At 28.2% G+C, this 26,879-nt stretch overlaps 1 protein-coding gene across 1 annotated transcript; it reads left to right on the forward strand.

Annotated features, from left to right (window-relative positions):
• The first annotated feature begins 508 nt into the window (after positions 1–508).
• LOC113558078 lies at positions 509–16,476 on the forward strand. The gene is made up of 8 exons (XM_026963594.1): positions 509–678; positions 6,643–6,744; positions 7,008–7,289; positions 7,362–7,469; positions 13,909–13,999; positions 15,138–15,311; positions 15,378–15,569; positions 16,177–16,476. Exons 1-8 carry the CDS (start codon positions 509–511, stop codon positions 16,474–16,476), a joined length of 1,419 nt encoding a protein of 472 aa, XP_026819395.1.
• Positions 16,477–26,879: the final 10,403 nt, after the last annotated feature.

Genomic DNA, 26,879 nt, shown 5'->3' on the forward strand with positions numbered 1-26,879 from the left:
CATTCCAGTAACAAATTATTATGTAATTTAAAAACTTGATAACGAAAAAATATATTTATTTTTGTAGACCCATTGGAACATGAAACTTTTAAGAATATCGTCATATTGATCGATATCGTCGCTTTAAGCTTTGACGTGAATGGTTGCCATCACTTTCCACCCCACAGTAAAAGTTTAGTTTTATGATGCTGTCAATTTGGCAACTCGACCACCGACCCAGTATTCGGCCGTATTGATCGTAAGTTTCCATGGATACGCCATACGCCCCGATTTACCCCTCGACATATTCCATTTCCTCGCCGTCATCGTAGTTCACCGGGTTATGGATTCAGTGCACCGCTAGCTACTCACCCGACCCACTACTGCCTGGTGCCGTTTTCCCGACTGCGCTGGCGCGAGATTTCTGCAGATTTCCCCGGCCAAAGCTGGTGCCCGTTATCGAGTTATTCTCAAGAACGCTCCCAGACAGCTCAGACGTCGCAGTTCGTTTTCAAACCTTCAGTCCAAGATGTCTAACACTAAAGACCCGTGCCTAGAAGGGGAAACTATCGAAGATACACAACGTCCCGCTGACGACATCGATTGGTCGCAATTTCACGACATGTTTCTAAACATCGAGCAGCGTTTGCCGAATTTCGATCATATGTTAATGGCCATGAATAATTACGCATACCAGAGGTGAGTTTATCATCACGATTATTATACGATAACTAGTCTTATTATAACTGAATACTGATATGATTTATGAATATGATTTATTATTATAATATGATCCGGTATTATTTACGATCGTCTTACGTTTTACAATTTCAATAATGTGCGCTACAATAAAATACATCATACCCCCCCAACCCTCCGTCACTCGCTCTGTGCGTTTCACGACTGCTCAACCCTCCCTCTCCCCTTCACCATCAGCACCCCTCACGAACACTCACACACACACACACACACACACACACACACACACACACACACACACACACACACACACACACACACACACACACCCACACACAGACATCCTGACCCACCAACCGCACGATAATGTATTATATTATATTCTTGTTGTATACCGGTTTCTGGCCGTAGTCATTATTTGAATAACGTGTTCGATTTATTTTCACGTCTTGTACTAACATTGTCGTTTTTCGAAAGCGGCGCCAATCGAGTATATTGTCCGTATGAACCGTACACAATATTTAATATATTTTTCATCGTATTTGTCCTCTACCCATGTACTCGTGTTTTGTTGTATAATGCTCTTTCATATACATTTTATACATTATTATACACCATATGTTACACATACGCAGGCGTGGACTGGCTGGAGTGTAGGGGTGTTATAGCATCCCATGCCCTTCTAATGCTTTGGCCTTTTATCTAAATAGTTGACCTATAAATTGTAACAACTATCATATTTTTACGGTCTTGGGATTAAACCAAAAATTAAATGTTCTATTACATTTCCCATAAAATCATAAATTGATGCCTTTAATAAATATTACATCCCTTACTTTTATATCACAATTCACTCCTGCATATACGTATTATACACAAGGAAATAAATACGATAATTTAATCTAAATTAGTTTTATTGGATATATTATATTGCTATTTTTTCAGTGGTGTAGTGACATTTTTAATGAGCGTAAATTAAGTTAAGATTTAAATTTTCTGACATCATTGTCTATTAATAAATTATTTCAGGCAATATCAGATGAAATGAATGATGACTTATTGTCATGTAACCTCATTTGTTCATAATGTCGGGTTTACCACCACCCCTACCACATCCATCCTACACTACTCGATCGACCACGGCCACACGGCCCTTTATTTTTTCTCCCCCTTCACCCCTTCAGAACTACCTCACCATAACTCAGTTATTTATTGATCCACCGCCCTGAGCATTTACAACTAATATTACTTGTGTACAAATTTATATGTTTCTTTAATATTGTACATCAATTAAAATAATAGAAATCGTAAATAAAATCATTTATTTTTTCATACCTAGTTGGATTTTTGTATTTAATTAAGTTTTAAGATGATTTAGTTATCATAATTTTTTATTACTTTTATCGATTGATTTTATTCCCGGCGTTGTCACATCATGTAAGTCGTTATTGGTGATGAGCCTTATTAGTTTTTCGATATTTACTATAAAATCTATTTTTATGATTGTTTTTACAAATGTTTCAAATGAGTTGTAATACTATTATTGAGTTATTATGAATTTGTAATTTTCTTTAGACCTAAGCACAATTTTTTTTTCAAATTTGTTAAAATGGTTGAAATAAATGATAATTATTATTATAATAAATACCTACATTGAAAATTGATTAGCGTATATGTTTTATCCGTGCTGTTGTGATTTATTTTGTATAGATTGTTAGTAAACTTATGTAACTATGTGTATTATACAGCAACTAGTTATTCAATTAACAATTGATAGCATTTTTTATACAGTTTATAAGCACGGCATATGAAATACTTGTACTTATAAGTACATATATACTAAACTAATACATTTATATTTCTGGCGATTTTTGCGAATTTTTATAATCCTATAGTTTGCCAATACAATAATATCAGCCCTGCTATATACATGAGAGAAAACATACATATACGTATATATATTAAATATTATGATACACGAGTATATCGTATAATTATAAGAGTGTTTGGCTTGATACATGTACATACATTATTTATATAAATATAGGTTTAAAAGGAGACAACAAATTTGTATTGACTACATAGTACTATTGATTATAAATAATAATAATAATAATAATAATATATAATCAATGATAGAACATACTACCTGTTTCCCTCTGTATAGACGGGTTACGGGCATGTCCATTACCGAACTACCTGCCACTTTGTCTATCGCTAGCTTGTTTATTACGACCCTTATCCCGTTTTCACAACACCGTTTATTGATTCCACCCACTACCATCACGCAAAAGGTCATTCAAAATTAATTGTATATTAATTGTATTTTAATTTAGCATAGAGTATAGACGATTGACTTTGAAATTGTATGATGTAATTTGAAAATGTAGCGCGGGCCAAATAAAAAAGGTTTGCGGGCTGAATGCGTCCCGCGGACCGCCAGTTGCCCACTCCTGGAGTACACCAAGTTTAATACTTAAATTCTTCATTATTATCCTCGAGAAAAATATGTCTTTTTAAAGATTAGCTCGTAAAATATTTTTTCCCATAAAGCAGACCGGATTTTCAGTGTCAGAGAAGTACCAATACTGTTCTGATATTGGAATACATACACATGTGTTTTAAAAAAAATCACGCAACAAGTACGCGCGCGGATGAAGTGAAACTTCTTTCAGTCAGGCAACTGATACTAGGTGTGTATTAATTGTAATAAAATAAAAATAACACACTTTACAATTTTATTTTCAATAGAACTGTATTTTTTTAAATTTTATTTACTATATGTATAAGTGCGGTTCATGACGGCGGTCCGTGACGGTCCGACCATAATGTCGACCGAGCACGACCATCGTCTTTTTTTTGTACCCTCTGTAAAGAAGTTTCACTTCAAAAACTTATTTGAATTAAATTAGAATTTAAATTGTATGATCGTAGGTACGCCTATTATAAATGCGTTTTAAATTATTATCAATTTTAAATTTTCATATTAAGTCGATTCAATTATTAATAATACATTGTATACAATATATTTATTATTTAAAGAATCTCGATATTTACTTATATAGTTTGAAAATAAAAAAAACGTCGCTTTTTGAAAAAAATTTTATTTAATAAAATAGAAACACTGTTTTAAAAAAATACCTAATGGCTAATGATATATAAACATATTTTAAACTCATTATGAAACCTTTAGGAATCAACTACATTATTATGCTTAATTAAGTGGGATGATTTATCAATAAAGTAATGTATGGTATTATAATGACAATATGTGCGTGCGTGCGTGTGTGACAAAATGAAGAACAATCGCGTTGAACATTATGTATGTATTTTAACGTTTGCGATATTGCATAATTTCAAGTTCGCGAACAGTCAACGCTATCTTTGGAAAAAAAATAACCCAAAATCCAATATTAAATAGCTAACCAACCATCGTTAGGTTTATAAATTTAACTTTTACGGCGTCTACCGTCTTGACCGGACCTTTCACAAAGGGAGGAGAGTATGCGTGCAAGCCACACAGGCAGTCGTTATCGTCAATCGGCGTGTGACCCGTGTGACAAAAAATAATATTCGAGCGTCCATCACCAAATTAAAAAATGATTTTATATAATATTTATTCCTTTAATATGTTTCACTCATTCTCTTCGTCAGATATTGTTGAACTAGGTGTATTTATTGAAACTATTTTATATACTTCAACACAAAAATATGCTCTAACGGCACCTGTAAATAAATCACAAAATTTGCTAAGAAGCCCTGCAAATCGATTTGTATAATTTTAAACTATAATTTGTATTTAAGTTCAAATCCGACGAAATAACATATTTTAAGTATAAATAACGATATTCATTATTATGTTAGTAGTATGAAATAGCCGGTTCAAACTCCCCCACCTCGCTTCACCACCCGCCAACCATAGACGCGCCACCGCACCACCACCTCTACCCACCTACAGACGTATATCGGTCCACCGTGTCGCCACGTCCAGCCTACCCGCGGCACCTATTAGTCTTATCAGCTATGCCACCGCCGCCGATGGGCACTATCAGCTACGTCACGCCTCGTCCCATGGCGTGCAAGCCTACGTCATCACACCTATATACTTATATATATATATATATATATATATTATTTTAATTTGTATTAATAATAATAATATTAATATTTCTTTGCAATGTCTTCGCAATGCCTTCGAACTGTATGTGCATCCAGCGCAGTTTTTGTCAGACATTATACGAGTTAGGAGTATCTACATACATGTTAACCTCCGTACTACAGCGTATTATTTACGTTTTAAATACAATTACTTTGAACGCTCTATTACAAACACGAATTTATTAAAACGTAACGTCGATTGTCGGACACTAGTGCGGTCGGTACAAGGAGAACTCGGTTCCAGAATATCCCGAGTATTCAACCTTTCTTCTATCGAGGCTCGAGACGTTTGATTCGCACCCGCCTCGATCATATCAAGATAAATATTTGCTAGTCGAATGCTGTTTCACTTATACCGGGACGGGTGACTTGGTTAAATGTTTCTACTGCGGGTTACTGTTGACGAAATGGCGGGAAAATGACGAAATATGGAAACAACACGCCATGCACAATCCCGATTGCGTTTATGTAATATTAATTATTATATAAGGGCGTACAATTTATTGAAAATGTTAAAAATGAAGTCAATATTAATAGTGCAATTCATAAAAGTGAATGTAAAACATGTTTGTCGGGTAACATATATTATTTACCAAGTGCTCATTATAGTGTATGATTCTAACTATAATATAATATGTATATTTTTTGAATAAATAACAATTTTATAAATAATTAAACGCATTATAGTATCTGACCCGGGATCCTGGTAATTGTCAGAGATATTAATGTATTTATGTATGTATGTATGTGTGTAAGTAGGTATGTATGTATATAGGTATATACATAAATAGATATATGACACAGGGTGGCGCGAGCGAGCTAGGGTCATGCGTCATAAGCGGAGCGGGGGAGACTATGTGTATATGTATGTAGTTAGATAGGTATGTATGTATATATGTATGTGTGTATGTATGTATGTATGTATATATGTATGTGTGTATGTATGTATATACGTATGTATGTATATAGGTATGTGTATATGTATGTATGTATGTATGTATGTATGTATGTATAAATGTATATAGGTGTGATGACGTAGACTTGCATGCCCTGGGAATCGGCGGCGGTGGCGTATCTGATAAGACTACATGAGGTGCCACGGGTTGGCTGGTGGTGGGTACAGGTGGTGGGTACAGGTGGTGGTGCGGTGGCGCAGTATATGGCTGTGGGGGGCGTAGAGGTGGTGACGCGGTGGCGCGTTTATGTTGAGCGGGTGGTGAAGCGGGGGGACTCTGAACCGGCTATTTCATACTACTTATGTTATAATTCAATTTTAATTAGATACATATGAGACTTTTACGTGTATAATAATTTTTTTTACGCTAAATTAAAATTTAAATACTATTTTTTCGGTAAAAATTTATTGAATTTACTGTATTGCGAATAATAAAATAAATAAGTATAATAACCATATCAAAAAATATGACATAAAATATACATATTAAAATGATTACCTATATGTTATTATGTTATAGCAGTGTTTATCAACCTTTTTATGCTTACGACACATTTCTTATAACCATACATTTTAGATGGAACACTACAGTAATGAAGTACAGTAGAATCTCGGTAATTCGGCCGTTCGATAATCCGATACGTCCAGTAATCCGACTATATTAACCTACACGTACCAATATGTATTTGTATATAAATTTACTATCGTAAACGATAAAACGTTAGATAATATTTTGTCAATAATTAATAAATAATTTTTAATTTTTTAATAAGTAAAAATGCGTTTTTATGTGGACCCTCAATATTCTGTTTAATCTAATAATATAGTATAACCATGTTTATTTTTTTTAGATTTTCAAGTCTAAGACAATCAAATGATTTGACTGAATTTTGTGGGGTGATTAAAAAAGGTGTTTTTGATTGGTATGCAAGTAATATCAATAATGAAATTAGGTAAGTTTAAACTTGCATTTACTACTTTACAAGAATTTATATTTTACTACTCTGTGTTTTTTATTTCAAAAAATAAATATCATAATCAATTAAACAATATTAATATCATAGATACTAAAAAATACAATAAATACTTAATTAAATAATTATTGATTATATGAATTATTTTATGCTAGTATAAGAATATAAACTCAGTACGCAGTTGTTTTTTATAATAATAGTTATGTAAAATTAGTAATAGATGTACATTTTTTTTAAAGTAGAGTACCGGATTTTGTGGATTTGACAAATCAAGTTTTTGATAATGACATATTAATGAGAGTTGACAAGAAACTAGTTACTAATACAATTAGTAAAGGTACTAACACGGATATTAATAAAGACATTAGTAACATTACAAACTCAAGTGCTAATACAGATACTTGTAATAGTACAAACACAAGTACTAATATATGTTCTCATGCAAGTGCTAGTACGTGTTCTTATAAAAGAGCTAGAACAAGTCTAAATACTTATTCAGTGATGACGCCAAATAACAAACATTCGTAAGGAATGATTTACTTAATTAATTTTTATCTTATACTTTTTAATAAATTTTTAAATTTTTTTAATTATAGTAAAAGTGAATTAGAAGCTTTACCACAGTTAACTAAGACAAATGGTGATACTGATCAACATTTTAAAATAATAATGCCGAATATAACTGTTGATAATATTTTTACAAGGTAAGTTCTAATATTTCTAATTTAAATCTATAAACGGTGGTAATTATAATAAACTATTGTAATAACGTATATAAAAAAAAAAAAGAAATATAAAAGTGTAAGTGTAATAAGTACGTGCGGATGAAGTGAAACTTCCTTCAGTCATGCAACTGATATTAGGTGTGCATTGTAATAAAATAAAAATAACACACTTTACAATTTTATTTTCAATAGAATTGTTTTTTTTTTTTAATTTTATAATTTATTATAATATGTAATTTTTTATTATTTATTTGTAACTAATAAAATAATAATAATAATTAATTAAACCTAACCGTGATGGCCCGACCATGATGCCGACCGTGCCCGACTGTCGTTTTTTTTTTATATACCCTCTATAAAGAAGTTTCACTTCAATAATTAAAATTACTACACTTAAAAGCGCTGAAGAATAAAATCATCCACCAGATATTAATATTTAATTTACGCAACTACTTTACTCCTGATTTCGAAGTCGTGTATTCGAAAATATGATCAAGTACATCATATATAGCAGTGGTCGGCAACCTTTTTGGACTCACGAGCCACATTCACGAATTAAAAAAATGTCACGGGCCGGACAAAAATAAAAATTGTATGTTCTTAAATTAGTTATTATGAAAATAATAATACTGTCCAAAACTTAAAAATAATGAAATGTATAAAAAAAAATTCGTCGTTCTAAAATTTAAAGCGGATTGTATACAATAGTCGTGGCGCAGGCCGCCAGTTGCCGAACACTGGTGTGTATATGTAGAATAGATATATAAATTATAATAAAACTATAAAAATATATTATAATCATGCACCTTACCTAACTCGTAGCTGAAAAAAATAATTCTCTGAACACGTGAATCCAAATAAATACAACACTTGTTGAATAAAGTGGTCCAGTAGTCGCTCGTAAGAACCGACGCGGTGTTGAGAGTTGTTGCTAATGTGACTGGTGCGCATAAACTAACGACAATACGATACGGTCATGCCGGCCAGGGTGGCTGACGGCTTCATAAAAGGACTCTGTGTTTCCAAGAAACTACCTACTTTATCCTTGGTGGCGGCAGAGACCTTTATTCGGCTATATCTTGTCTCTGGCGACAGAGTCTTGCGCTTCATTGTCACAAATTCGTTCGAGTTTCTTATACGTGACCTTACAATGTAAACCGTCCCTTTCATAGCGGACAAAAGATTTATGTTGATATTAACTGCAGTATCTGTGTGCGACAACTCGATAGTTATTTATTTATTTTATTTAAACTGCTATACAGTGAACTATAGCAATAAGGTTATATGGTGGGCAATTGAATATGGTACTTTATATATATATATATATATATATATATAATATTAACGGTATTCTTTGTACAGTTTAATGTATTTGCGTTGTTAATTTTCAGTTGAATATCTATATTATTAGGTATTTAAAATAATGTTATAGTTTTTGATCAAAAAATAATTTCCAAGTATAATTATTACATTAGATACATTTTTTCTACGTTTATTGTTTGCGCCGCCGCCGATAGTACCGTTATATCAGACTCATTGAAAGGTAGGCTGAATTCACGAGTGTTTGTCAATTGCGCCGATTTTTCTAGACTAGGTACCTGAAATTCTTTTGCGCTGGTGGATTTATCCCAAACTAAAAAGGTATACATCTTTTGCGCCAGTAAATTTATCACAATTTAATTTGGTGTATATCGATTGCGCCAGGAAAATATAATATAATATATAGTTAATGAGTTATACGTATTTAAAGTTTAGTAGCGGAGTAGCAGGCAAACAATTTGATACTGTGTAAAAAAATGTTTTCAAAAACATGAATACTTTTTGAAATAATGAGTGTTTTATGATAAAACAATCGGCCTGTATAATATTACTATACTACTATATTAGATATTTTATTTTAATTAAAAAGTACACAATAAATTAAATTAAATTATTAAGTCTTAAATACAATCAAACATATAAAACATAGTGTGATTTCAAAAATATAAAAAATTAAAATATTAAAATACATATTCTAAAAGAAATTGTCAAAAAAGAAATTTAATTTCTTGTAGTAGTGACTTGTATGTAGATAGATATTTTACACAGTATCACCGGCGCAATTAATGGATAATCTTTTTTCGACCTCAATATCGGCCAGCGCAGTTGATGTATAACCTTTTTGAATCCCATCATTTTTTTTCCTTACCTGTGATTTCTGATACAAGTGACATATGTCCGAATTCACAGACTTCGCCGGCCGACCACACACACACATTAATTGACAATTGTTATTTTTATTTGTATAATATTTATTGTGAATTATTTTATTATAAAATATGTAGGTTACGGCGATGCGCCATCGGCCGCCGCCAACTCGCGGGTGCGCGGATAATTAACACGGCCGCCGTAATTCGTCAGTCGCTTTTTCGTATCGTACGCTGTCGCATCACATTTCGAAATTATTAACTGAATCAAGCGAAGTCGTTAATCGCCAAGCACGAATCGCCAGTGTTTTTTGATTATATATAGCAAGGCGCGAATCACCTAACCCTTATTATATTATATAACCTACATTGAATGAGCGCGAATCGCCACTCTCTATCTTACAAATTATATTGGCGCTAATCGCCGGCAGTTGTATTATATTTTATAGGCGCGAATCGCCGTTAACTATATTATATCTCATATAGGCGCAAATCGCTGTATTTCATTATTACATTTTTTTTTTTGCCGCTAATCGCCGCATTATATTATTTAGAGCACAGACAATTTGTGAATTTTTCCTAAATTATTATTTTATTTATATTTTTTAAGATTGCGTCAATTTGCAATTTTATTATACATTATTATTAATACTTAGCTGTTTAATATTATTATTTATTATTGGTTGTACCGAACCGGCAACTATTATATTATTATTTTACCTGTTGGACCCAAAGGGGTTGTAGTTACCTTTATTATTACTATACCACATATATTTTTATTAACTGCATTTGAGTTACCATCAATTTAATTAGAGTTACCTATTGTCCTTAGTTTTTAAGATTACACACTCAGTGGCGGTTTATCCTAAAAATGGGCTTGTGTGCAGAATTAAAAAGGTTCCCTCTTACATCTTTTTATTCTAAATAATATAGATATACATAAATTTATATTTTATAACAATGATAAACTAACATCAAATTGAGAAAATTAGAACCATTTGAAATTGAAAACAATTTTTACTTTTTCATACATAACTGTATTTATTTAATTTTTTTTTTTTTGTTTTGTTTTGTGGAACGTTGAGCAATAATGGTCCCCCCAAGCCGAGGGCCCGTGACATTTGCACACATCGCACACATGTATGACACGCCACTGTTACATACTCACACACAAATATACACACATACACAGTATATACCACCCACACACTAGCACTCGCAGGTTTTGCTCGGCGACCCTGTTCATCTCCTGCTGAGTACTATACACACATATACGTATTTACACAGGCGGTGGGTGTGTAAGTGCAGCGCACGAAGTAGCTAGGTGCGTAACCGGACGCGCGTATTAATACCTCACGATCCCGGCCCGTACATTTATATCTAAATTGAAGTTATTATAGTTAATCTTAATTTTAATTATAGTTATTCCTGATATACAACCTTAGATCGCATATTCGTATACTATGGATAGAGCCACAGCGTGTTATTTTGCTGCCGATATTAGCGACGCGCCTCCGAATGAGGTGATCGATGTGCGTATGCGTGATGCAACTCATCGCATAACTATCCACCGATACAATGGACAATTTAATTTTTTTGTGGATAAATATGCGAGAAGTTGCGTTCCGTTTGCATACCTATCGTGAGTATTGGTTTATTATCCGGTCCTAATAGTTGTATAGTTGTATTATGCTCTGCGTAATTGTATATTCGTTGGGAAGTAAACAGTAACTCTTTCTAATACAACATATTATGTTTGCACGCGTGTCAATAGTTAGTGGTGTTGTTTTATTATTAAACATGGAATTTATATCATGTATAATGCATTTGATGTATTATGTGTTTAATTTATTTTTCGAATTGTGTCTGCTTTCTTAAAGGTTAGATTATTTACAACTGCATTTTACCTAAATCTTACATTTGTTTCATTTACTTATAAATTATAATTATTAGCTGAATGCCAAGTATGGCAGTGGCGTAGCTAGGATTTTTTTCGGGGGGGGGACTGATCAATTTTTTCAAATACAAGATTTTCGTAACGATTTTTATAGATCATTCAAAATTAAAATAATTTTTAAATTTTCTTAATATTTCGTGGGGAGGGGGGGGGGTTGCAGCCCCCTCAACCTCCCGGCTACCACAGTTTATCTTTGAAAAACATTTATTTTCGGAATGATTATGGATCTTTGGCATTTTGAACATTGAGATATTTATTTTAATATATTGAAATCTATTTTGTTTGTTAATTATTCTTATAATATATATTATAAACATTCTCTTAAGAGGACGTCGCACCCACATGTGTCGTCTCTGTCTTACACACATACGACATAGGTAAAATTCGTTTACGTAGTCTAAGTATAACTCGTTTAATTTTGGTTCTAGAGTAAATACACCTATTATAAAATTAAAAGATGACAATATTTTAGAGGGCAAGACGTTGAGTTTTTTCAGAAAATTAAAATTTTGAAAATTTAAAGATAATTTAAATATTTTAAAATTTTTACTAATTCTAAACGGTTATAATTAACGTTATATTGAAAATAATGGAAAAAACTTATCGTTTTGCCCTCTAAAATATTGTCATATTTTAATTTTATAATAGGTATATTTACTCTAGAATCAAATTTGAGCGGGTTAAACTTAGACTGCGTAAATGCATTTTACGTATGTCGTACGTGTGTAAGACGGAGACAACTCATGCGGCGGATGCGACGTCCTCTTAACGTACCAAAAATTGCTTTTTGTAATTTTTGCCGTTTTTATACTGAAACCCAAGTAAACAATTTTGTTCTAAGCAACCCTATATATCGAATATTAAACTTTTGTAATAAGTTAAATTTTAAAGGACATATTTTTTGCAGATGATAAAGCGAAATTAAAATATATTATAACTTTAATTATAACATAATGTCATAATAGTACCTATCATTATATTTTAAAATGTTGCCCTTTGCGGGCGTAAATTATTTTAACATATAATAAATAATAATATATAATTATAATATTTTTATGAATCATTTAAGATTTCATTAATGTTTTTTTCTTATAAATAACATATCATAATATAATAATATTAAATAAGTTAATTATAACTATAGTAACATTTGTAAAATGTACTAGATCATATAATAGAATACGTGACCTCTTCGAAGATCAGTAGGAAGGTAATTGCGTAAATTTAGTATTCATATCTGGTAGATGGTTTTATTCTTCAGTGCTTTTAATTTTAGGGAAGAATCCCCCAGATCTGGACATTTTATTAATGCTGAAAATAACCTTTAGCTCATATTGATTTTATATTGATTTTATATCCATTTTTAAGTTATTACAAAGTGGCGCCTAACGTAGGGTTCGAGATCAGCGACGCTCAAAATGCGATCAATTTTCATCTGTCGATCGAATCAGCGTGAAACTCCTCGTATTTTTAATTTAAAAAAATTCAATAAAAATAGCAATACATAATGAGTAATCAAAGGCAAACCAATATTTAAACAATAAAATATTCGATTTTTATTGGCCAAAACGAATTCATAGCTATAGAGCAGCGGTCCTCATTAGGATTTTAGAAAGGGTCAAATGTAATTTTTGAAAATTACTCACGAGTCACATACATTTTTAATGATAATAATTAAAAATATAAAAATAATAAGATAAGATAAAAAGCGACGTTTATCTTATTTATTGTTTATTGAATTTTGGATTTTAGAATGTACAATTTAATTTTACTGCGGGCCGCTTTAAATTTGTTAAAGAGCCGCGTAGTGAAGACCACTGCCATAGAGTATAGATGTTTAAAAACGAAGCTATAAACATTTCCTGAGTCTTGAGGAATATAAAATTTGATGGAAATTGGTTTAGTAGTTTCCAAGTATATTCAAACGTACATTAATTTTTCTATAATAATAGATATATACATTGATGTACCGATCCATTAGAGTTGTGACTTGCGAGGATTAAACTATATTTTTTTATACAAGTTTAGGGTTTTTTTTTAGTTTGAATTTATTTCGATAAGAGGACTTTACAGTTTACATTAATGTTTTAAATTTTTATATTATTTTATTTTTCAAGTTACCAATGTTCAATAATAACATTATACTTAATAATAGAAAAATTTTTAATGTGATTATTATTCTGCTTTTCATAAAAATTTATATAAAAACATTAAAACTGTATAGTACGTAACCGTTTCCAAAAATTATACATTAATATTTATTTTAATGTTTCAGAAAAAGACTTACTATCAATCATGATTTGTATCTTGGAAATGATTATGAACGACATTGGTGGAAACAAACAAATAATAAAATTATTTTAAATGTAAAAATATATTTTGTTTTAAATTTAACTCTATACTACTATTATTAAAAATCAACTTAAAATGTAATTAAAACATATGGAAGGGTCTTAGATAAAATTTAATAAATCGTCAAATTGACAATTAATTATGAATATTATCTAATGCTTTTAGCTTGAAAAATGAAAGGTTTGAGAAGAAAGAATATTAAAATAGTAGAACCTCAAGAGCTTAATTCTTAGATATTTTTAATAAATTCTTAAATATATTGGTGATAACTGATACTAGTGATACTATATTGCTATTTAAAAATTACAAATAATATATATATATATATATATATATATATATATATATATATATATATATACATTATGCATAGTTTGTTTAGAATTTCTAGAACTGTTTCCAAACATACGATATGATCGTGTTTACATGTTTTTTTACTCTCTATGATTTCAGTAAGTATACTACAGGTGAGGAGAATTTTTCAGATCTTTCAAATGATCTTACATACATTTTTAATCAGTTCTCTAATCCTAATAACTAGGTTATGTAGAAAAAAATGTTTATGCTTTACAAATACAAATATTTATAATTAAACAAAATATTATTTTGATCATCCATTAATTTACATACTCAAAATTTAAATGACAAATCGAATATAGTCTGAATAAATAGGATTTTATGATTCTGAGACACCTTAGCTTTAAATACTAGGTCCGCTGATTATTTTCGTTATTGTGTATAAATTAGAAAATTAATATAGAATTATATTATACAATTATTACATTACATATTTATGCCTTTCATTAAGCCTTTAATAATATCATACTTAAACTCAACTCAATAAATATTATACTACTATAGTCTATATTATACTCTCTAATCTATACTAATACAAATGCTCATTAATATATAGACACTTAATACTTATAAGTTATAACCAATATAGGAAATATGAAATATAATATATTTTTTATTATTATTATTTTGTATTTTTATTTATTTGTAAATAAATTTCTCTTTATACGTAGGGCGTAACATATATTATAGACTATAATAGATTACAGTTAATAAAAAATATAAAAGATAAATATTTGTAAATAGTTATAGATAGTAAATACATAGCTACAGCAGTTTTTTTTGTGTTATTGTTAGGTGGATATATCTGACTTAGTTGACTGTATTCCAAATATCAAAGTTGTGGTAACCATAACTGGTTTTAAGATTAAAATAAAACGTTCCGATAAGTGGACTGTTCTTGTATCAAATAAGTTTGTGAAAGCTATCAACAAATGCAAATGGGTAATCAATAAACTCATGCATGTCAAAGTAAGCTATTTTAAACAACTAATAATTTCAACATATAACTATAAATGATTATTTTATCCTTATTAGTTAACTATTAATAAAAGGGAAAATGAATACTGGAGTAATTGCCTTGTTACTGAAACAAAAGAACTAGATACATTAAATTTTAAAAATCAATCTTCTAATGTGTGCAATTCATCTAAAATTGAGTCACAGAAATTAAAAATCAGTTCAACGAAAAAAGAATGTCTGGCATCTTTAACAAAATTTCTCCGAAACGTGAGTATAATTAAAATTAATTTTATCTATATTAATCTGTCATTTGTAGTATATTGTATGTTGAAACTACCGTAGAAATTTAATATTAGGTAAAGGAATAAGGTTTAATATTAGTAGATTAAGTTACTAGAAACAATATAAAATCCGCAATAATTATGAAGTCATAGTCGTATAATTCGATGACCTATATTGAATGTTCAACAGAATGTTATTTTAAAGAAAATTTTTATTTCATAGTACTTTGACATTTTTTAGTCTATAGCCAAAAATTAATCAGCCTTATAACATATATTTTATATTTTAAATTCCTGGGGAAGTATGGTTATTTTACTTACACGTACATGCAACGACGTTTTTTCGATATTATTGTAATAATTTCAAATGCTTTAAAAGTTTCTGATTTAATTAAAAAAATATATTTTTATATTAAACAACGTGTCTACAAAAAATTACAATTTATATAATTTATGTTACAATTCTTATATTTGAAACTTTAAACATTAGTTCAACTTGTTTTAAAATATGAAATAACATATTTACTTTAATGGGAACCCATTAAATTATCACTCAAATATTTGTTACATAATGAATAATCTTTTTTTAATAGGAATATGGCATGGATAATTTCGATACATTTATAAAAGGAATAGTTCAACCTACAGTAACCAATCCTGCTCAGACTGTAGATAAATTGCAAGATCCTACTATAACTTTGAAGTTGTCTGTTAATCCAAATACAGATAAGTCCCTGAACTCTGATTCTGAAGGTCCACCGAATACAGAATTATCTTCTATGGACACTGAAGTTCCACTAACATTAGCAGAGTCATCTAACTCTGAAGTCACTCAAATTCAGTCAGAACCTTCAATAGATTTAGAATCTGTTAAATCCTTTTCACATCATTAATAATAATAACAATATTTATAAGAAGCATTACCTCAAGCTTAGTGACAAAATTATAAAGTATAATGTATATAAAGTGTTAAGTTTCCAAGAAAAGCATTTTAGACAAAAATGTATAATTCATAAATTTTTAAAATTGCGTATACTTAGTTTATTATAAGCAAAATAGTTGAAATTATAATTCATCAATATTTGAAATTTAATTATGATTATAGGTAAAACTTAAAAATAATTATTTTATATTTATTTTAAGACGAAATACTATTGGTTTTTAATTGTTTGATTAAATGTAATCACTACTTATTAACGATAAATTATAACTTATAATGACACATAAAACTAATATATGCCTATATTTCAAAATAAAGTATTGAGTTAAAAACTTAAAAATCATAAATGTTTAATTTCCCAAATGAGTAGGAGTTCTTGGAGAACTTAATACTGTTTCACTTTTCATCAAATTCCAATTAGAGGTATAATGTTAAACATTTTTATAAAATTATTATGAAGAAAATTTTGAAAATGCAAACTTAACATTTATATATAACATGCAAAAACAAATTTAATTAACTAACATAATATGTTTTTATAAATGTAATAAACTGATTAAAAATAAAAAAAAAAGTAAATAAAAATGATTGACTAAAATCGCATATTTCACATTTTCTGATTAATAAATAAAAAATATGAATGATAAAAAAATTAGTATCTACCTATGGATAACTCAATAAATTGTTAATAAAATATATTATATTAAAGTTTATTCTTATTAGTGTCATTAATAAATAATTGCAATGGGTTCAGCTTTCATTAAAAAAGACAGGAAGAACTATTGACAATCTATTGGATGAATGAAGATAAATCTATTAAAACGTATACGAGTAACTAGTCAAAAACACGAAATGCAAAACATTAATGTAAGGAACAATATAATATTTTTACAATTTCAATCTTAAAAATGTCTTATAATAATTTGGTTTTGTTGAATTGTTATAGGTAAAAATTTAAAAAAATGTTACTTTTCCGTCGAAAATCATTCAAGATTGTCAGTTTGTCAGAAATCACAGTTGTAAACCAATGCAATAGTCTATATTGCTAGAGCAGCGGACATTTCATCTTTATGTAAATATATTTCAATTTTCTTTAATACTACATAATATATATTATACACATTCAGTATCTATACTCTCCATTACCCAAGCAAATATAATATTTTTGCGATTCCACTTGAGAAGTTTTGTTACGTAATCACCGACATATGTTCGGTATCAGAATTAACATTTTATGAATATTATTTATTATTGATCATGCATTTAAAAATTGGCTAAAGCAGTAGAAACTTGTAGATCGGTAGAAAGCATGAAAGCATGATAAAAATATAAACAATTTGTAATGAACAAATTGTTAAAAATTTGAGGCCTCGTAAAAACTGTTAGAAATGTATGTCTACTTAATTACACTTTATCAACCAATAAAAATGTATATTGTTATATTATTTACTTGCTGTCCACTTCGTTGCCCCTAAAAATTACGACCTCTAATATACTTAATACATGAATGTTCAAGAGTAAAAAAAAATAATAATACTCGAAATATAAAACCGACGAATATGACATCTGCAAGGCTCTTGTTTAACGGACTTAACTGGCATTGCGGACATTGCCGCCCCTGGTCCGCCGCATGACAACGCCAACTGGTGCAATAACGCTAATAATTCGTTTTCGCTTAGCGTCCTTTTTGGCTTTTTTTCGTATGATCTGAATCCTAAGGGTTGTAGTGTGATGTTGAATAGCTACAAACCTTAGTCACAAATCGGCCTATCAAGTTTTTAAAGACTTTTTAAAGTAGTTACAGAGATTCTAGGTCGTTTGAATATCGAAAAAATTATCAAACTCTTCAGTTTTCTTAAGTTATATTATTAGTTCCTATACGTTTTTATATTCATAAAATCATAACTAGTGTTGCGAATTTAATGTGTGTGCATGGTGTGTTGTGCTATATATCGTATACAAAAATAATTTTATCGTTATTCGTTTGTCGTTTGGTGTTATTTATAAGTCATATTATAGTCATTATACGAAATATTACATGCTTGTATGTTTAACAGATTAAGGTATATTATATAAAAACATGAATGTTTTTTTTCTTTTTATAAATAAATTATGGATGTAGACTGTTGGTCCAAAATATGGTCTGTTTGAGCGTATGCATCAACATTAATAGAAAAACAATTTCACCCGCCCAAACAGTACAAATGATAGTCGCCCAAACGGACTATTATTTTTTTGGTCAAAATTATTACCTTTGCCTAAAGGTTAGGTTATCGTATATTTATAATAATATTGTACATATTATTCTTTTGATCTCAAATTGGTGACCCACGTCTCTGTTTGATAAATCTTCAATAATGATAATAGGTAAATGCTTTTTTACTAAGCATTTATTTCTAAATAAAGTTTTTTGTAATATTTTTGTATTGCTTCTTATTACATTAGCATGCTTTCCGTGTTTCAAATTTTTGACCGAGATAAAAGTTAACTGTATTTAACCTTAATAGCTAAAGGCGTCGTATTTGTTGAATTATTATTATATTTTATTATTACGGTATACCTTGTATTGTAATATTTATCAATTTTTTTTAAGTACACATCTTTTAATATTTATTTGTATTATGAATGTTTATATAATTTATTATTATAATTCATTATTTAATGTTTTTATTATCAAAAACAGTACAGATTAGGAACTAACTAAATATTTTAATTGCACGTTAATTTAAGAAATAATAAGTTAAATAGTGTACTAATTACTGATATCTTATACTAGAAACATAATTATTAGGTACACGTCTTATTATAAAAATTATTAATTAAATGGGCTATTAAAAAATAATATCGTAGGTCTTTTTTTTTTTATTTCTAATTTCAGAAAATAAGAAATTTTATATTATATAAAAATATCTTGTGTGATATTCAACTATATACATTATATACATCATTAAATATGTTATTATTATTTTTGATACCTATATAATATGTATATCTTAATATAATACCTATACATGATATATAAATTTGTATATGTTTTTTTTTTTTTAATATACTGACGATTTGTTTAAATACATAATAAAAATCCGTTTTATAGGTATTATTTTATAATATCTGATTTTGTACAAATTTAATTTATTTTTATAATTATTCGTTCGGGCAAACTTATTCGTGGAAATTAAACACTCTAAACAACATATACAAAAGCATTTCATATCATTCCAAATCTGTAAATGGGAAGTACCTACTTAATTGGTTTCACAGAGCATCAGAGCATGAGGCTAAGCCATCAACAACTTACTATTGGAAACGTTTGAAGAATACTCAGCAAATCTTGTTTGTCGTATAACATGAATAACATAACGATGTAACTACTGTTGGTGGGTTTTCTGCAGTAAAGAAGAATATATACAATATGGTAATGCGTTAATGTACTTAATAAATTAAATAATAACTTTTCGTAAAACTGTTTTAATCATTTAATATAATATTTAAATATCCTTAGCACGTACTAAACCATTACGAATAATTAATAAATACATGAATTTTAATATTAGCGTTTGGAACTTATTCATGGAGTCGACAATCTCGAATGTCGTTGAGGAAGAGCTATCGACGATCAATTGAAGAATGAAAATAAATCTATTAATGCAAATTCAAAAAAATGTAATATTTTTATAATGTAAATCTTAAATGTCTTATAATAATTCGGTTTTGTTGATTTGTTATAGGTAAAAATTTAAAAAAATTCTACTAATACAGAACTTTTCCATCGCAAATCATTAATAATATCACTTTTACCCTGTGCCCTGGAAATTGCCTTCACATAACCTTGTAATGCAATTATTTTTCATACAAGAGAAGTCTCATATACCTACCTTAGTCTACCATTTGACAAAACTCACTTGGGGCCCCTGCTTCAAAAACAAACACAAACATTTGAACAGCTAAATGAATTACAAATCATAAATGAACATTTCATATAGTCTAATTTTGTACAAAAGTCTAGTGTAACTTATTTAGTGGTATCTTACTTTGGAGCTTACCAAACTAGTAAGCCCCAGAACCATTCAAGCTTTTCAAGCTATCTGCCTACGAATGCCAATGCCTTTGGTACGTTCCAATATCACAACGATCTACTTAACCCTACCATAAGATAAACAACTGTTACATACTATTCGCGCCTTCTCTATCAAACAGAATATCATATGTCAATAGCCTTAATGCTCAGCTGCATTCCAACTGTAAACTGGAAAATACAGTCAAACGCCTTAAACGTGAATGAACCAGAAGGACTACAGATTTTCTAAATGCATAACACGTATTTCCCTTACACACAATTTAATTTATTCATGTTAAACTGCTTCTAATGTTAAATTCCTTAACGTATTTTCCCTCACATTTATATTATATAGCTTACTTATTGTAAATTAATTTAAATAAAAACAAAGTAGGTATTATATTATAGGAAAAAAAAGAAAATAAGTTCACGATTTTCCCGATTTAAACTTTTTTTTTGTATGAAAATATTCTGGCATTAAATAGATTTGATTTTTATATTTATTTTAATTTTTCTCCCGTTCTTTTGGCTACGCCGTTGTGTATTTTAATAGCCGATTTAATTTAGTTTTAATGACAAATTTATTGTATAAACCTTTTTAATGTTTATAAATAAGTTAAAATAGTTGTATATCTTAAAATTGTTTTTCTTCTTTCTATTTATGTAAAAGTACCTAATAATTAAAATTGTATAAAATAATTTATTTTAAACCATTTATGTTTTTACAATAATATATAAAATATTAGCCAATTCATTATAAATTTTATTATAATTTTTGAAATATTATTATGTATTACTGGTATAAACTGGGTGATTACTTTATGGAATTACACTTATTATTATTTAAATATCTATTAACGTTATTGAAAATATTTATTTACATTGTTTCCAATTGAAATAAAACAACATATTTTTTAGTTAATTGATTTTGAAATACCTAATGAGTAGGGCTGGGATTTCGATGCACTTTGCATTTTTTTTTTAATCTTTCTGTATGATGCTCGTTTTGTTACAAATATGTTTTAGGTATTTTTAAATTAGAATAAGACATTTAACTTTGCATTTTTTGACAATTTTTTACTTTTAAGTCATTTTTCTCATTTTAGGTGTTTTTTAAAGTTATTTTTGGCGTATTTAAAATTATAGATTATAGATTTATAATATAAAATATTTATATGCTATCAATATATGAAAACCCAAATTACCTATTTCTTATCTACAGTTCTTAAATATTAAATTTATATTGTATATATTCTTAAACAGCGTAGCGATCTACTAGAGCAATAAAATCGATAACGACGTCCGACGACACATCACACCAGGTCACATCGTTTAGTGCGAGGTTTATCGTTTAATAGTAAAGTTGAATTTAAATTATTTTATAATGCCGAAAGTAAAATGTTCGACGGCAAGTCGACTGCGTGCATTTGTTGTTGTGTAAGGTATGCAATGTAAAAGTCGCTGCTGAAATATTTATGTACATTTAATGTAATTTTTTTTAATTTTAATTTATTTTAAATACATTTTTTTCAATGCATTTTTTGAGTTTTTTAAATCATTTTTGCATTTTTTTAAAGTCATTTTTCGCGATTTTTAAGGACATTGAAATCCCAGCCCTACTAACGAGTATTGAGTATTATTCGATAAAAGAATCACCATACTATCGTTTATCATGATTTTACGCAGAACCATACCTAATGAAATAACTATAATAGAGTATTATAAATTTATAACTAAAATTTATGTCGATGATTTCGATTTCACCGTTGTCCACAGTTACATTTGATCATTAGGTATATTATCGTTTTCTACACATCTAGACACGAATAATAATCTAACAACTCTAAACGTAACTGTGATCAGTAGCGTAAATTGGGCGGTACAAGTTTATATCTTATATGTATTTTGGCACCACCAAAAGATTATAAAATATGTGTGTAATTTTTATTTTCCAAAATCTATATTTGTTCATTAAACAAGTATGAGAAGTATACGTTGTATACAATTATTGTTATTGTTGTATAAATGTATTTTTTTATATTAATAAGTAGGGCACGGATGTTGTAGAACTAAAAAACTAGGAAAATTAATTGCAGTATTACACTAAAAAATACCAAATAATGCACTAAAAAATAACAGCGTTTTGTTATAAATGTTTTAAATTTACTGGGGCGCAACTAGAAAAACATTTCGGGGGGGGGGGGTTCACATTAATTCAATATATATAAATAACTACATAAGATAAGTAGGTACATAGGTTATTATACTAGGCCTTGAGAAATTTTGAGAGTGGTTACAACTCCTTAACTCCCCCCCCTCTGGTTGCGCTACTGTATATTACAACTTTATTAGACATCATAAAATCATGTCATCACCATCATAGCATTATATTATATATCATTGCGTTGCACTATAAGTGCTTAATTTAAATTTTCAAAATCAAACCCTCATAGATTTGGAGCTAATAATATGTATTTATGTCTCGAAAAACTTCGTTCCACGTCGGTTATTGATGTAAGTGGAACGTATTTAAAATAAGGTTAATTGATTATTGGCGAGTCTTCGGGTAAACGTAAACCATCGAACACTTTTCCTTGTCCACTCAGTATATCATTGATTTTAATAATAGTTTTATATTCAGTATTCATTTCAGGGTGGCTGAAAAACAAATTATACAATATATCGCATAATTTTAAAATAGTCACATTTCATAAATTATTTTTGTATTGTATTAAATACCTACAAACTTGAAATTATCTTTATTTTATAAGATAATATAGATGTTACGACGATTGAAAGTCGACTATAACCAAAAAAGTTGTATAAATATGTAAATTCTATAAAATTGCGATAAAAATCCAAAAATTGTCAAACTTACAAAAAAATGCACTTAAAACTTTTAGATTTTGGTTTGTATTTACATGACACGCATTTAAAACGTACTTAGCAATAAATTGAAAAAGAAGAAAAAAGTTGTAAATGCAACAACATCCGTGTCCTACTATAAGGCAGGTAGAATTAGGTGAACAATTTTCCGGCGATACACGCATCATGACTTGAAGACGGAGTTAGGAAATTTTAATAGAATAAATACTTCAGACTTCAGTATCTGGCTAATTTGAAACAATAATAGAATACATAAGAGAAAACGATACTCAAGAAAATTGTCCATTATAACGGAGTCATTAAAAATATTCTTAACCATACCAACCAACACAGCAAGTTGTGAACGATCAACCATACCTACATTACGATACGTAATTACATAAATAATAACTACAATCAAAATTAAAGCTAACAATAATATAGGTATTTAAGAATACAAATAAATAATAAGCAATTATAATTGATCAACATAAAAATATACAATTACAGAAAGGTGAATGGTGAAGACGTGAAGTGGTAATTATAGGTGAGATATATCCATTTTATAAATTTTTAACTACAAAATAATTTGGAAATTTTCGTGATTTTATCAAAATATGAACTGTGTTTATAATTTTTATGCTATTTTACTGATAAGCTGATAAAAAAAAATATAAATTAAAAACCAACTAAAAAATAAATAAATAGCATAGCTAAAATATTTTGAAAATAACGCCATGTCTAGTAAATACTAATAAGACCATTCTATTTCTACAGTTATCATTTTTGAACAACAAATGCATAACTTCAAATTTGTTTTAAAAATGTGTTTAGGATAAACAATTGTTTTCCTCATTTGTACTAAATGTTTTCCTAATTATTTAAAAAAATTATAGGAATTTTACCACAAAAGTGTATCTATAACATCTAATTTACTACCAGAAACCACCTGGGAAGTTAGATTAGAGTATTTTATTCTACTATACAACACACAATAATACATGCACATCATTGTAAAATCAATACATTACATCTAGAGTTTTAATGAACTTAGATAAATAACTTAATGTAGATAGAAACAATATCTAAACTATAAAGGTAGTCCATTAGGTTATTGTATATTAGAATTGTTAGCAAAGCAAAATATTTTAACAATTAAACTACTAACCTATCTAACCTTAACTATCTACCTTTTAATGTTTTATGAGTTCTAGCATTCTTTGATCAATAACATTTTGTTTCAATGCATCTCCTATTTCTATACATTATGAATTAAAAATTATTCTCATTTAGACAAATATTATTTAAAATTTATATAATTTAAACATAAAGAATAATTACATTAAATATTTTGACCAATTACTACAATACTATAACTTCTATAAGACTTCTAATAAGTAATCTTGTTGCTTTACTATAATCCTATGAATGATATTATTCTTATTAAGGATTAAGTTTAAAATTGATAGTCGTTGGTACTCACACACTTTATTGGAATAATTTGGAATTATGTGAACAAAATTTGGACACAAGTTGAACTTATATATTATAAGGCTATTTTAATTGTTAGTTGGTTTTGATTCTGTTGTTTATGTAATTTAGAGACTTGTTACAGTGTGTGTTCAAATATTTTAAAAATTGCAACTAAAGAGTAAAATATAAAAAGTTAATATTTAAAATAAAAATATTTTTGTATGATGAGTGATAAACATTGCATGGTACATGGAAAACAACAGAAAGTTACACTAATTAGAACCATATACTTAGAAAGTGTAAATACAAATAATTATTTATATCAAAATCTTGTCAAATATTAATACCATTCAATTTTTATAAACTGTTTTCATTTGGTTCTAAACTAGTACTCCTGTATACAGACCTCTATTCAGCGCCAAATTGGTAAGTATCAGCCTACCGAGTTTTAGATGACGTTTGATTACAGCTATAACTACTGTACAATTTAAATAATTTAATTCAATCATCTTTTTAACTAATATTTGTACTAATTAATTACTAAAAAAAAAAAAAAATACAACCTAACATTCAAAACCATCTATATTTTGAGCAGGTCACCGAGTTTTACTCGGTAACTTGCCAGGCCATCTTCTCTCTATCTATAGTTAACTATAGATATCTATATCTCTATAGTTAACTTAAATTAGCTTATAATAATAAATTGTAACTATAGTTACTTTTAAATAATATAATACATCATAGTATTTTAAGTATTCTATTAGTTTTTATCTGGTAAGTACAATATATTTAACTAACTTATTATCTTATCATTTTTATATTACTTATTACCCAGTTCTCGTTGTATAGTTTTTTTCTTCATTTAATATACCAACACTAGTAATTTATTTTTAAATATGTTTTTCCTGTGTTATTAATTATAAGAACTACATAGGAATATGTACCTAATTAATTTCTAATTTTATTAAATTTAAAAAAAATTAATAATAATTTACCAAAAGCAGGTTAATGCAATTAATATGTAATTCTCTAATATTTTTTTGTTAAATATATAAACGTGTATCAATTTTATAATAGTATACTTTTTGAAAATCATACCTTATTATCTAACTTAAGTTAATTTGTACAGAAAAATGATGCATGGATTATATACATTTAATTTGATTGAAATTATTAATATTACTAAATTGACTCTTCAGTATAAATAATTATACAAAAATACACTATTTAAAGTCAAAAATAAAGACTACATTGATTCTGCTTGCAAATTTTAAAATTTAAACAACATGCATAAGGATTATTTTTATGATTTCAAAATAACATTAATAAAATGTCACAAAAATTGTCCATCTAATACCAACCTACTTGAAGTATGAAATATTGGTGATGAAATTGCTTAATACAATACTATAGAGGATAAAATTACTAAGAATATATATATAATACAACAAAGCTGTTATAAACAAAGCCAACATACTATTAATCACAATATTGTACTTTGTTAAAAACTTTTAATATATTTTACTTGTACAAACAATATTTAATATTATATTAATAATGATAAGATTATTTGAATAAAATAAAGAGAAATGTTTAAAATAGTGAAAAAAAAAATCTTAAAAATAAATAATATATACTTCTATATAAAATAGAAAACTTAGCCTAAGACTAAAAACATAATTGTTTTTTATACATATAATATAAATTTGTGTATCGAAAAATGTATAAAAAAAAATGTATGATAAATATAAAATTAATAACAATGTATAAAGGAGTAGACGAAAAGATACTAAAAAACTAATTTTTTTTCGATTCTTAAGTATTTTGTTAGAATGGGAAAATGTTTGCAATATTATTTATCATTAAAGCTGATGTATATTTTTAAGATTACAAATTATTATTAATATTTATTTAGTTTAAAATATGTTGTCATTATTTTGTACTTAATAGGATTAGGACTT

This window comes from Rhopalosiphum maidis, chromosome 3 (genome assembly GCF_003676215.2).
Source record: "Rhopalosiphum maidis isolate BTI-1 chromosome 3, ASM367621v3, whole genome shotgun sequence".
Lineage (NCBI taxonomy): Eukaryota > Metazoa > Arthropoda > Insecta > Hemiptera > Aphididae > Rhopalosiphum > Rhopalosiphum maidis.

Coding starts and splice junctions, on each gene's coding strand:
- LOC113558078 (XM_026963594.1), top strand. CDS start 509: ATGTCTAACACTAAAGACCCGTGCCTAGAAGGGGAAACTATCGAAGAT. Junction 6,745..7,007: donor AATATCAATAATGAAATTAG/GTAAGTTTAAAC, acceptor TTTTTAAAGTAG/AGTACCGGATTTTGTGGATT. Junction 15,570..16,176: donor TAACAAAATTTCTCCGAAAC/GTGAGTATAATT, acceptor TTTTTTTAATAG/GAATATGGCATGGATAATTT.